General features: G+C 44.4%; 1 protein-coding gene across 1 annotated transcript in view; it reads right to left on the bottom strand.

The window, feature by feature from the left end:
* KISS1R (KISS1 receptor) overlaps positions 1 to 13,823 on the bottom strand; it is a 423,650-nt gene that overhangs the window by 191,873 nt on the left and 217,954 nt on the right. The window contains exon 3 of the mRNA XM_082247986.1: positions 7,215 to 7,350. Coding sequence (XP_082104112.1) covers positions 7,215 to 7,350 — 136 coding nt within the window. The remainder of the gene's footprint in view (positions 1 to 7,214; positions 7,351 to 13,823) is intronic.

Here is a 13,823-nt window from a genome sequence, read left to right as displayed (position 1 = left end):
GTGGTCTATAAAGTCCTGGGTCATTATATGCAGCGATATGTTCAACACAGCCAAAATATTGATCCAGGCAGCAGGAAGGACCATCACGCCTAGGCCTCTGTCAGGAAAGAATGGGGACAGGGGTAGAGGCTTCTCCCACCCAAATCCCTTTGAAGCCTCCGGACTCCAGACCCTGTTATGGGAACACAGAAAACCAAAAACGTTTTTTCTATACTCCGAACTCTATTCTGAAGCCCCTCACATATGTGTAAGACCCCTGTCTACTGAAGTAGAAGGGCAAAAGATCAGTCCAAGTGGCAGGCAAAAAGCGTGGTTGATTAGCAGGCCGGGTCGGTACACTTGGAAGTCAGAAACTTGGTTTAAAACGGCAGGCAAAGGCATAATCGGTAAACAGGCTGAGGTCGGTGCACGTGGATGTCAGAAATGTGGTTTTTAAAACGGCAGGCAAAGGCATCGTCGGTAAACCGGCTGAGGTCGGTGCACGTGGATTTCAGAAACGTGGTTTTTCAAACGGCAGGCAAATGCATAGTCGGTAAACAGGCCAGGGTCTGGTAACGTAGAAACATGGTAGCAGGCAAATGATCTGGACGGGTATTTCAAAATGGGAAATGGCAGTCTTAAAATTAAGGGGATCTAAAATCTTATAGCTATATGGTAGATTTTGAAGCAATCTCCAATGCATAGGCCAGGTTGGGAGGGACAATGGGGACAATGAAAACTTGTGTCTTTTCTAATTCCATTTCTGCTGCACACACGACATCTCTTTCGGCGCTTTGTCCTGATTCTGTGGGGGGAATGTTATAGGGAAAATGTAGCTTGTGAAGTCTACTCACACAATCCGAGCGAATGCTTGCTGGGGCCGGTCCTTGTTGGTATATTAGGGCAGTGATGATTTCTTCAATGTACTTGAGGTAGTGGAGGTGTTGGTTTCCTGGTGTTTTTTGATGGCAGACAAAGGAATTGCACATGGCCATATGAAAAAGGTAAAATGTGACTTTTTTGTACCAGTAACGGGACCTTCTGGTTGATAAGTAGGGCTGCAGCATCTGGTCATTTAAATCCACCCCCCCCCATGAACAAATTATATTTGTGGAAGCATTCCGGCTTTGTAATTCGGCCACATCTTCTGGGAATCTCCACCACGGTGTCATTGTGGATGGTGGACAAGATGTAAACATCTTTCTTGTCCCTCCACTTCATGGCCAACACTTCCTCATTCCTCATAAATGCGGTTTCCCCCTGCTGTAGATTTTTTTGGACCAAAGTTTGTGGGAATCCCTTCCTATTTTTTCTGCTGGTACCACAGGCCAGGGTTTTTTCCAGGTACAGGTGACGAAAAAGACTGGTGTAATATTTGTCTACATAAAGATGGTATCCTTTTTTGAACAGGGGGTATGCCAGGTATGCCAGGTCCCAGACAATTTTCCCACTGGTTCCAATGTATGTTGGGCATTCGGGGGGCTGGAGCTGGGAGTCTTTGCCTTCATAGACACGAAAGGCATAGACATACCCAGTGGCTCTCTCACATAGTTTGTTCATTTTCACCCCATACCTGGCTCTCTTATTTGGGATGTATTGCTTGAAATGCAGCCGGCCAGTATAATGAATAAGGGATTCATCCACACAGATGTTTTTGTCTGGGACATACACTTCCGCAAATTTTTGTAAAAAATAATTTATTAGGGGGCGCAAATTATATAATTTGTCGTGGTTGGGATGATCTCGGGGAGGACACTGTGAATTGTCATTGAAATGGAGGAAGCGCATGATTATGTCATACCGTGATCTGGACATGACAGCGGAAAAAAGAGGCATGTGGTGGATGGGGTGGCAGGACCAGTAGGCATGGACTTCATTCTTCTTAGAAAGCCCCATGTTGAGTGTAAGTCCCAAAAATATTTTAAATTCGTCCACTGTAAGACGCCGCCAAGTGAACATGCGGGCATAGGAAGAATTGGGGTTGGAGGCAATAAATTGATCTGCGTAAAGGTTTGTTTGGTCCACCATGTACTGCAGCAAGTCTTGGTGAAAAAACAAATTAAAATAATCTAATAGGGAAAAATTGGAAGTGTTGGGCTGCACACCTGGCTGTGCGGTGAAAGGGGGGATTATAGCTGTTCCTGAGCTGGCAGGCAACCATACAGGGTTTGCCAGGGCATCGGGAAGGTGGGTTTGGGCCCGGCTTCTTCGGGTTGCACTCGTTATTCCAGTGCTGGTACTGGGCTCCTCTTCTTGGGGTCTAGCTGCGGCGGTGTTGGTGCTGCTAGTTGTAGGATGGTGTTCTGGGCTTACTCTCCTTATCCTTTTAGGAGAACGGACTGTTTCCTCCTTGAATTCAAGGTCTGATCCGCTATCCTCCACTGGCTCATATTCCGAGCCAGTATCGGATGATGCAAGCTCCCCGGCGCTCTCATCACCTGACATGGCTAGCATTTCAAATGCCTCCTGTGCTGTGAAAAGCCTTTTGGACATACTGGCGGTACTGATTGGTACTGTCGGTACTGATGGGTCCTGGCGGTACTGATAGTACTGGCGGTACTGGCGTACTGGTGGGTATTGGCGGTACTGGTGGGTATTGGCGGTACTGGTGGATATTGGCGGTACTGGTGGGTATTGGCGGGTACTGGTGGGTACTGGCGGGTACTGGCGGTACTGATGGGTACTGGCGGGTTGTTTGATGTGCTGACAGATGATCCAGATGTGGTGACAGATCCAGATGTTCTGACAGATCCAGATGTGACAGATGGGCTGTGACACTGGTGACAGGTCCTCTTTATTGGGGGGGGGGGGTGGGCTGTGTAGTGCACTTTTTACTGTAAAAATTAAATTTTTTTACTCACAGGTAACTGATCTCTGCTGTTCTCCTCACACGATCAGTGTGTGTGAGGAGAACAGCTCAGAACAGTAGTAACTGCTCTCATTGTTACTATTGTGACCGGCTGTGATTGGACACAGCCGATCACGTGGTAAACAGACAATTTTATTGGCTGTTTACCCTGATCGGGTATGCGCTGTGTCCGAGGGACACACTACATACCCGATCGCTGCGGTGCGCGCTGTCGGGAGCGCGCAGCAGCTTCTCATTCAAGCCGCCGGCTCCAGTACTATTATTGTGACCGGCTGTGATTGGACACAGCCGATCACGTTGTAAACAGCCAATTTTATTGGCTATTTACCCTGATCGGGTATGCGCTGTGTCTGAGGGACACATTACATGCCCGATCGCTGCGGTGCGCGATCTCAGGAGCGAGCAGCAGCTTGTTATCCTGGCCGCCGTCATATGACGTCCGGTCAGGATAACTCAACCACATTCCCGCCGTCAATTTGTAATAGGGCAGGCGGGAAGTGGTTAAACATCCAGAATTATTGCACTTACAATTGGTGAGTGTCAGTCCAACACTAAAGCTCCAATCATACCTGAGCGTAATGCTTCACTGGTGTTTTTCAGCTGTTTTCTAAGCATTTATGTGGCTTTTTACAAGCCTTTTACAGATTCAGGCATTTTTGTTTAGCCAATAGAAAGTATTAAGGGACGGAGAGGGAAAGGAAATTAGGAGTGGAGAGCTGCTGTTTGAGCAGAAAACGAGCGACAAAACGTCCGTAAAAAATGCTCATGTCAGGCATTTCTTTGGATTTCAGACCTGAGGTGTCAGAATATGAAAGCTCACATGTTTCTGATCTGAAATTCTTTTACTGGAGTACAAAAGTTTACCAAACTGTTTGTCACAGGACCAGACAGGTTAATCAACTTTTTATTATGTGAAGTAGGAATAAGAGGGGGGCGACGAAAACGGCTACATAGTCAGATGAAATACATATAGGAGAGCTGTTTTAACTGGCAAGGTTTTATTTATTTTTACACTCAGTCTGAGCAATTACACAGCTCTTCCACACAACACAGCCCTCTGTAGCAAGGAGGGGCCTGATTTTTCTCTGCTACAGTTTTACTGTAACTTACAGCTCTTCTCCCTATTCCTTTCTTGTGACTCGACAGTGAAATGAGGAGCAGCACACTGATGCTGTCTCCATCTGTTAGCATGTCCCATGCACTGAAGAACATCGAAGTGGCTTCTTGTACTGCATCTACCCCTCCTCTCTGAACTCTACTGTACTGCTGTGCTGAATAGTAATCTATGAGAGGCTAATGCCAAGTCAAATTCAGGTATACTTACATCATTTGCATTTAAGTAAATACATGTTATAATGTACTGATGAATACAGGGTTTTTATATCTGTTTGAATTTCAGTTTTAAAGTGGTTCTAAAGGCTCAAGGCTTTTTTTTACCTTCATGCATCCTGTGTGTAGCAGCTCCCCCAGCCCCCCTTTTACTTACCTGAGCCTGATCTTCCTCCAGCGATATGCACAAGAGCCTTGGCTTCCTGTGGACTCTTCCTCCTCATTGGTTGAGACAGCAGCAGGAGCCATTGGATCCCACAGCTGTCAATCACAGCCAGTGAGCAAATAAGGACAGAGAGTGGGTGGGGCTGAACCAAAGCTCTGTGTGTGAATAGATATGCAGAGCTGCGGCTCGGAAGCGAGGCTGCTTGGGTGCCCTCATTGCAAGCTGCTTGCTCTGAGGGCACTCAGGAGGAGGGAAGGGCCAGGAGTGCCGGCTGGGGACCCATGAAGAGGAGGATCAGGGCTGCTCTGTGCAAAACTGCTGCACAAAGCAGGTAAGTATGACATGTTTGTTATTAAGGCTGGGTTCTTACAAGTGCGAATTGGATGCGGGTTTCCTTGCTTCCTATTCACATGACAGGAGAGTGTGCCTGGCTCTCAATGGAGCCAGTTCACACATCTCCGTGGCTGCTGTGGAGTGGATTGCACATGGGTCCTGTGCGTCTTTGGCTCCATTTGAATTCAGGCAAAAATTTGGTCCAGATTCGTCCCTGAAACGGAGAACAGGGACGCACCGGACCCCTACTGTCAGCCGCGTCCGCACTAAATGTGAATCCAGCCTAAAAACAAATGCTGTACAGGGTCAAACAGTCCTATCCAGACAGAGGGTCAGGAGTCAAGCAGCTTCATAGGACAGTCAGAGGAGGATGAAAACTCCTCCTACAAGCTTTAACCAGCGCTAGGTCAGACACTGATGGAAGTTACAAGACTGCTATATACTGCTGATGAAAAAAGGTATTTAGCAATTTATATTTACTAAAATAATTGTATTCCATGTTCTGTGTACTGTGGGAGACCAGATTTAGTGTATGTAGGGTCCTGTGTTTAAGAACACTTTAACCACTTGACGACCGCCCGCCGCGGCAGCCGCTCCTGGGTGAAACGAGGTAGCTCTACGTCGCTCGCTTTTAGGAGGCTGCCCCCACTTGTCAGCCAGGGAGCCAGTGCGTGTGTCAGGCGGCTCCGATTACCGCCTGAAACCGGTGATCTCCCCGTGCTGACAGTCCTCCCTGAGATGATCACAGAGACTATGTGATCCTGCTATATAGGATTGCATGTCTCTATGGTCATCTCACAAGCCCAACCCCCCCACAGTTAGAATCACTCCCAAATTTAACCCTTTGATCACCAACACTGTTAATACCTTCCCTGCCAATGGCATTATTACAGTAACAGTGCATATTTTTAGCGCTGATTACTGTAGTAATGTCACTGGTACCTCCAAAAGCATCAAAAATGTCAGTAACAGGGTCCGATCTGTCCACCGTAATGTCGCAGTCCCGCAAAAAATCGCAAAAAAATCGCAGATCGCCACCATTACTAGTAAAAAAAAAAAATGATAAAAATCTTTCCCTTAGTTAGTAGACGCAATACCTTTTGCGCAAACCAATCAAAATACGCCTTTTTGCGTTTTTTTTTTACCAAAAATATGTAGCAGAAAACAAATTTGCCTAAAATGCAAAAAAAAATTTAGATTTTTACATTTTCTTGGTTGGGAATGTTATATAGCAGAATGTGAAAAATATTGTTTTTTTTTCAAAATTGTCGCTCTTTTTTTGTTTATAGCGCAAAAAATAAAAATTGCACAGGTGATCAAATACCACCAAAAGAAAGCTCTATTTGTAGGGACGTCAATTTTATTTGGGTACAGCGTCGCACGACAATTGGTGATGCTGATCACTCTCCCACAGGCTGGCAAGACCTTTATTAACACCACATGGTTTCCCACTATCATATCTCTGTATACAATTTGGCAGCTGAAAAATATATATTATACAATATATATATATATTCCAAGAAAAGGTAGTATATGTATATATATATTGTTCTCCTTTCCTCTCTACCCCAAGCTTCTTTTTGTACCTTTCTAACTTAATGATTAATATAAACACTCAATTATGTTTCTTGATGATTGCTTACTTATACATATGTTTCCTTTGTCTTTAGAATATATTTCCTTGGTCGTGTGCACTTATGTGAGAGACAGGAGGTCCTGAGGAAGTGGTGTCAACCCTAGCTCTCTATTTCAACCAAACGTTGTGCATATTTGCAGTGGACAATGTTTGTTGGTATTAATATGACATTTGATATGAGTTTCTAGACATTTTATTGTCAGAAATAAAATTTGATATGTTTTCTATATATGAATGCAACTGCATGATCACTGGAGGGGTTTTTAAAGTCCTACCACTTCCACTTTTGTGCCATATACTTTTAACAAGGATGACACCCACCACTGGCACATATTTAGTCAACCCCCCCTTACACACATCCAACAAACAAACTCCTGTTAATAAACAGCCAAAAAGAAGTGTTCCATAGATGGGACATTGTGGTAAAATTGAATGCTAACATCAACTATAGACAAAAAAAAGAATAATAAAAACAAAAATCAAAGGCCGCAAAGGGGATGATTCCCCAAAGAGCTAGCGATCAGAATTAAAGCACGGTTTGCAAACTGACCTCTATTCTATCCTTCTGAAGTTTAACAGCTTTCTCTATCTTCTCTTTACAACAACTTCCAATACACTGACTTGATGGTTGCTCTGTGCCCTTCCCCCTTCCTTATATACTGTAGAGGTGGCTGGTGCATATCAAAGCACCAATTATTCGTTTTTACCATGATGACTAAAGTTCAAAAGCAGCACAGTATCACTATAATGAATTTGGGAAAACAAATTGCCACTTTAGTTCAGCCGGTCTGCAAGAGGCTGGGTTCGTTTTGAACCCAGCATTTTACCAAATGCAAATATCATCCCTACTGCCTATAGCTTTTGCTAGCATTTTTAGGGAATTAATGGAAGTACATAATTACCAATCCAGATTCCGATGCTGACAGTTGCAGCCACACGGGGAGTCCTCTGACGCAATGATCGCAAGGGGTACACGGTCACATACCAACGATCCACACTCATAGCAGTTAAGGTCACACAAGTAGCTTGTACAGAGACCTAGAATAAAGCATCCAGAAGTGACAATAGAAATAGAAGGTTTTAAAATACAGAGGCAATTGGTATCCATTCACTTTCAGCATGCTGCACATTTGAAGTCCTATGCTTTAAAATGTATTAGCTGTTATACTCTTCAAATTACTCTTGACAGTAAGTGAACATTACAGGAAACTATAGCCAAAGCCTTGTTGTGGAGAGTGCTGAAAAGGTACAATTTATACAGTATATCTCAACATTGCAAAAAAAATGTTAGACGGCATCATGATTGATACAATAAGAATACTCAGCTTAAAATGGGTTTGTGTTTTTGAGATAAGAAGAGGATTTACATTTTTTTCAAAAGTATGTTATTTTGAAAATTCATTAAATGTCTCTGAAATCTTTATTAGTGGAACAGGAATTACACATTGATAATGATTTACTGTGTATAAATATTAATCATCATTTAAAGTTGGAAAATAAAAACACCTCCTATTATAAATTGCACACCCAAAGCAATACCCCTCTAATTCATTTTAAACTTAGCATTTTGTTGCTTTGATGATCCAAATCTGGCTTGGTCTGTTTAAAATATTGTAAGGAATCTCACACTGTGTTTTTTATATATATGTATTGTCCCTTATATCTGGGGTCCCTTAAAAAGGAGGGCTTACTCTTCACAAACCCCCACATACTTTTGAATTATACCAGGGCACATGCACCAGGGAAAGCATCTTGTCACCATGTTGATAAGGTTAAGTGCCTCTTCCCCAAAACCCTGGCCTGGTGGTTATGTTGGTGTATAGGCAGGAAGATTATCAGAATCTGAAAGTCCTCTTTAAAAATAGGGGGCCTTTAAATGCCACCTTTTTCCCCACATGAATGAATAAGTACTCATTCACAAAAAGATTTTATTAGTAAATAAAAACACAGACTCATTTTAACAAAGTCCTTTATTTAACTACTTCTGGACCAGAAGATTTTCCCCCTTAATGACCAGGCCATATTTTGCGATTCGTCACTGCATTACTTTAACGGGCAATTGCGCGGTCATAAGATGCTGTACCCAAATAAAATTGATGTCCTTTTTTTCCCACAAATAGAGCTTTCTTTTGGTGGTATTTGATCACCTCTGGGTTTTTTATTTTTTGCGCTATAAACAGAAAAAGAGCGACAATTCTGAAAAAAAAAACAATATTTTTCACTTTCTGCTATAAAACATTCTAAAAAAAAAATAAAAATATTCAAAAATCTAATTTTTTTAACATTTTAGGCCAATTTGTTTTCTGTTACATATTTTTGGTAAAAAAAATCCCAGTAAGCGTATTTTTATTGGTTTGCACAAAAGTTATCGCGTCTACTAACTACGGGAAAGATTTATGTAATTTTTATTGTTTATTTTTTTTTTTACTAGTAATGGTGACGATCTGCGATTTCTTGCAGGACTGGGACAGATCGGACCCCTAACTGACATTTTTGACACTTTTGGGGGGACCAGTGACATTACTACAATAATCGGTGCTAAAAATATGCACTGTTACTGTAATAATGACACTGGCAGTGATCAGGGGTTAAATGTGAGCCTAGGGCAGTGGTTCTCAACTCCGGTCCTCGGGACCCACCAACAGGCCAGGTTTGCAAGATAACTAAATTACATCACAGGTGATCTCATTTGCTGCTCAGTGATTGTGGTATTCTAGTCTGCATCCCCCAAGGTAATACTTAAAATCTGGCCTGTTAGTGGGTCCCGAGGACCGGAATTGAGAACCACTGGCCTAGGGTATGATTCTAACTGTGAGGGGCCGTGGCTTGTGAAATGATCACAGAGACCTGTGATCCTATATAGCAGGATCACAGGGGCTCTGTGATCATTCCAGAGAGAAGAACGGTCAGCTGTGTTTACAACAGCTGACCGTCCTCTCTCAGCGGGGAGCGATCGTGGGTGTCAGGCGGCAATCAGAGCCGCCTGCCCCGTGCATCGGAGTCCCCGTTGCCGAGTGGGGGTGGGAGTGTGCCACACTTGCCCCCTAGCTGCAGGCGCGCGACCGGCGTAGGTCTACGTCGGTTTGTGCAGGAGAGCCGCACTGCCACAATAAATTGGTGGCAGGCGGTAGGGAACCGGTTAAAAAATGCCCTACAATGTAAATGCATTGACTTACACAAGAAAAAAAATGTAGCAGAGGACTTTTAGGGGCACAGTCGTAAAAACAATTAGTAATACCAATTTCGTACAGTTAAAAAGATCTGTTTATTATAAATAGATACAAAAAAACAAACATACATATGATCATAATCAAAAGGTTAAATTGCACATCCATTATACAGTGTACTTAGAAGTTAGAAGAGGAAAAAACAATATGAATAACTCAATGCCCTTTTTAGATACCCTTTGTCTTCTTTAGGAGTACATGTGGACAAAATCTACTCCCACTGGCCACAATTCTGCCCCTTTAAGGTTTGAAGGACAGGAAACTGGCCCTTTGTTTTGAAAAGTTTGGAGACCTCTGGTCTATATGAACCAGCATTAGGTATAGCATCCTGAGATTCCTATCTATCCAAAGGTAAACACAATGAATGCAAGAGAAACCACTATTTAAGTTCGAATTATAATTCCTCATGGGGATACCATGTGTTTTTAAAATAGGACATGCATCAATATACATGTGGATTTAACCAATGCACGTCAGGCCCATAAGGTATTTAATCATGGCAAACACATGTCCTGCATACCCAACAAGTCGTCAGGCAATTATATCATTGTCTGTTCACCTTTGTATAGATATGGATGTTAGGATGCTATACTTGATGCGGAGATGCTGCAGAGATGATTGTTCGTATAGACTACACATTTTAAAGGATTAAAGTTGACTGTGATGATGTTGTCCACATGTACTCCTGAAGAAGACAAAGGTGTTTGAAACATGTTACGTTATTTATGTGGATTTTATCTGTAAACGATGCAGAGCTCCGTCCTGTCAACAGGGATGTGGTGGATTTTGTTTCCCTGCAAAGCAGGGAATAAAATACAGCATGTCCCTTAGTAAAAGAACCACACTGTGTACACATAAATACTGGTTAGGCGCACATTTAACCCTTTTATCACCCTAGATGTTTAACCCCTCCCCAGCTAGTGCCATTAGTACAGTGACAGTGCATATTTTTAGCACTGATCACTGCAGTAGTGTCACTGGTTCCCACAAAATGTCAGACTACCTGCTGCAATATCGCAGTCCCACTGAATTCTGCCATTATTACCATAATAGCTATAGCTTTTGCACAAACCAATCTTTATATGCTTATTGGGATATATTTTACGAAAAATATGTAGCCAAATACATATTGGCCTACATTTCTGAAGAAATTAGATTTTTTTAAAACATTTTATTGGATAAGTTTTATTAGTATAATAGCTATAGCTTTTGCACAAACCAATCTTTATACGCTTATTGGGATAAATTTTACCAAAAATATGTAGCCAAATACTGTACATATTGGCCTAAATTTCTGAAGAAATTAAAAAATATTGTTTTTTTTTTTCTTTTTCAAAATTGTCGGTCCTTTTTTGTTTATAGCGCAAAAAAATAAAAAACCCAGTAGTGATCAAATAACACCAAAACAAAGCTCTATTTGTGGAAAAAAAGGGACATAAATTTAATGTACAGTATGTACAGCGTTGCCTGACTGCGCAATTGTCAAAGTAGAACAGTGCAACAAATGGCCTGGTCATGAAGGGGGTAAATCTTCCGGAGGAAATGTGGCTAATAAAGTGTGTTTGTGTGTTTATTTCTTTAATTTTTTTTGTGAATGAATAGAGTCACTATATACCCCTTCCTCAATCAGGTCACATACCCGGGGACCCCTTGTTTTAAGGGGGACTTCCAGATTCCCAAAAGCCTCCAGACCCCACACACTTTGGGTAAGAGTTGTGGGGAAGAGGCCCTCATCTACTACAACATGATGACAAGGTGTCATGGGGGTCCCTACAGGCAAGGTATCCACTCTATGTTGAGGACATGTGGCCTTGTATGGTTTAGGTTGAGGGCTGCATTATTCGATTTGCAAGGATCAGGGTGTAGAGTTGAGCGGACACCTGGATGTCCATGTTCGGCGGGTTCGGCCGAACTTTAAAAAAAAGTCCGGGTCCGTGTCCCGGACTTTTACCAAACTTTTCCCGGACACCGAACCCCATTGAAGTCAATGGGGACCCGAACTTTCAGGCACTAAAATGGCTCTAAAACACCAATGGAAAGGGCTAGAGTGCTGCAAATGGCAGCAAAACGTTGTTAAGAGCATGGCAAGTGCTCTGCAAACAAATGTGGATAGGGAAATAACTTAAAACAACAAAAAAAAAACAGAAAAATAAAACAATGTTCTTCATCTCTGAAGGACGAGGCCCATATGGAGTAGGAGGGAGGTTGGGGTGGTGGTGGATGTGGCGGTCTCATAGGCGTGCGCACGGGGTGTGCCGGATGTGCCTGGGCACACCCTAATCACCTAGGGCACATAGCATTATCGCTCTGTTTGCCAGTGAGGAGATGGGAAAGATCTCCCTTCACCTGCTCTGCTCTATTTCTCTTTGCCAGCAGGGAGAGTAATGTATCGGGGCCATGTACATGTAGGCAAACACATGCATGTGTATTTCAACTTTGGGGTGCACACCCTAATGCAATAGGCTGCGCACACCTATGGGCGGTGTAGTTGGAAGCCGCGGTGGAGGAGGACCAGGGCCGGATTAAGAGCATCATGGGCTTGGTGCTGAGGATTTTGAAGGGCCTTAAGGGCTGTGCCTTGGCATGCACCCAGAGGAGGAAGGGTGCAGCCATGCATGCCTAATTCAACATGGGATGCTGTTTCTGAAGCCCATAAACACATCCATGCATCGGCAACTGTCCCTCCTTGTCTGGCCTTCGTGCTGTGTGGGGAGGTTCTGAGGGAGCTGCCTGGGGAAGCGAGCATAGAAGCCAGACTTCTGTGTTTACAAGTGACAGAAGAGCAGTAACAGTGAATATGGCCAACCCGGGGCCTATATAAAGGTAGGGGCCTGGAGCTGCAGCTCCAATAGCCCCTACGTTAATCTGGCCCTGAGGAGGACGAGGTAGCCAACACTGCTTCTTTTCACAAATTTTAAATGAGGGTACACCCCAAAAGAGTGAGAAAGAGCAAAAATGGAACAATGGCTGGGTAAGGTCGGTATCCATCGCTATTCTGCACAAGGTACGGAAAAGTCCCGTGGGATCCATGCCTGGTTCATTTTAATGAACGTGAGCTTGTCCACATTGTCTCTGGACAGGCGGCTGCGCTTGTCTGTGATAACGCCCCCAGCCGTGCTAAATACCCGTTCAGATAATACACTGGCTGCAGGGCACGCCAGCACCTCCAAGGCGTAAAGGGCAAGCTCAGGCCATGTGCCCAACTTGGAGACCCAGAAGTTGAAGGGGGCAGACCCCTCATTCAGTACGTCTAGGCGTGTGCACACATACTGCTCCACCATGTTCGTGAAATGCTGCCTCCTGCTAAGACTTTCCATATGAGCTGCTGGTGCTGCTGTTTGTTGTGGCGTGCTGACAAAGCTTTTCCACATTTCGGCCATGCTAACCCTGCCTTCTGAGGTGCTGGCGGTGCCCTGGTTGCGTTGGCGACCTCTTCCTCCTCCTCCTCCTCCTCCTCTGCCTTGTGCTTCCACTGTGGCCCCGCTGTCAGGTGGGAATGCCAGCAATATCGCGTCTACCAGCGTGCGCTTGTACTCGCGCATCTTGCAATCGCGCTCCAGTGAGTGAATTAAGGACAGTACGTTGTCCTTGTAATGGGGATCCAGCAGCGTGGCCACCCAGTAATCAGCACAAGTTAGAATGTGGGCAACTCGGCGGTCGTTGTGGAGACACTGCAGCATGTAATCGCTCATGTGTGCCAGGCTGCCCAGAGGCAACGAAAGGCTGTCCTCTGTGGGAGGTGTATCGTCCGTGTCCTCTGTATCCCCCCAGCCACGCACCAGTGATGGTCATGAGCTGGCCTGGGTGCCACCCTGCTGTGAACATGGTTCCATCTCCTCCTCCAGCTCCTCCTCCTCATCCTCCAGAACTGTGCCCCTGCTGGACAATTGTGTCCCTGGCATTTGTGTGTGCAGGAACCCACCCTCGGAGCCCCTTGCGAATGACTGCCCTGAAAGTCTTGGAAATGTTACCTCTTCATCCTCCTCCTCCTCCTCCTCATCCTGTGCCACATCCTCTTCCATCATCGCCCGAATTGTTTTTTCAAGGAGGCATAGAAGTGGGATAGTTAAGCTGAGAACGGCGTCATCGGCACTGGCCATGTTGGTGGAGTACTCAAAACAGCGCAACAAGGCACAATGGTCTCGCATGGAGGCCCAGTTATTGGTGGTGAAGTGGTGCTGTTCCGCAGAGCGACTCACGCGTGCGTGCTGCAGCTGAAACTCCACTATGGCCTGCTGCTGCTCGCACAGTCTTTGCAGCATGTGCAAGGTGAAGTTCCACCTT

This window comes from Pelophylax lessonae (genome assembly GCF_965119305.1).
Source record: "Pelophylax lessonae genome assembly, chromosome: 1".
Taxonomy (NCBI): Eukaryota; Metazoa; Chordata; class Amphibia; order Anura; family Ranidae; genus Pelophylax; species Pelophylax lessonae.
Note: the sequence above shows the minus strand (reverse complement) of the source record. Positions and strands in the feature narration are given on the sequence as shown.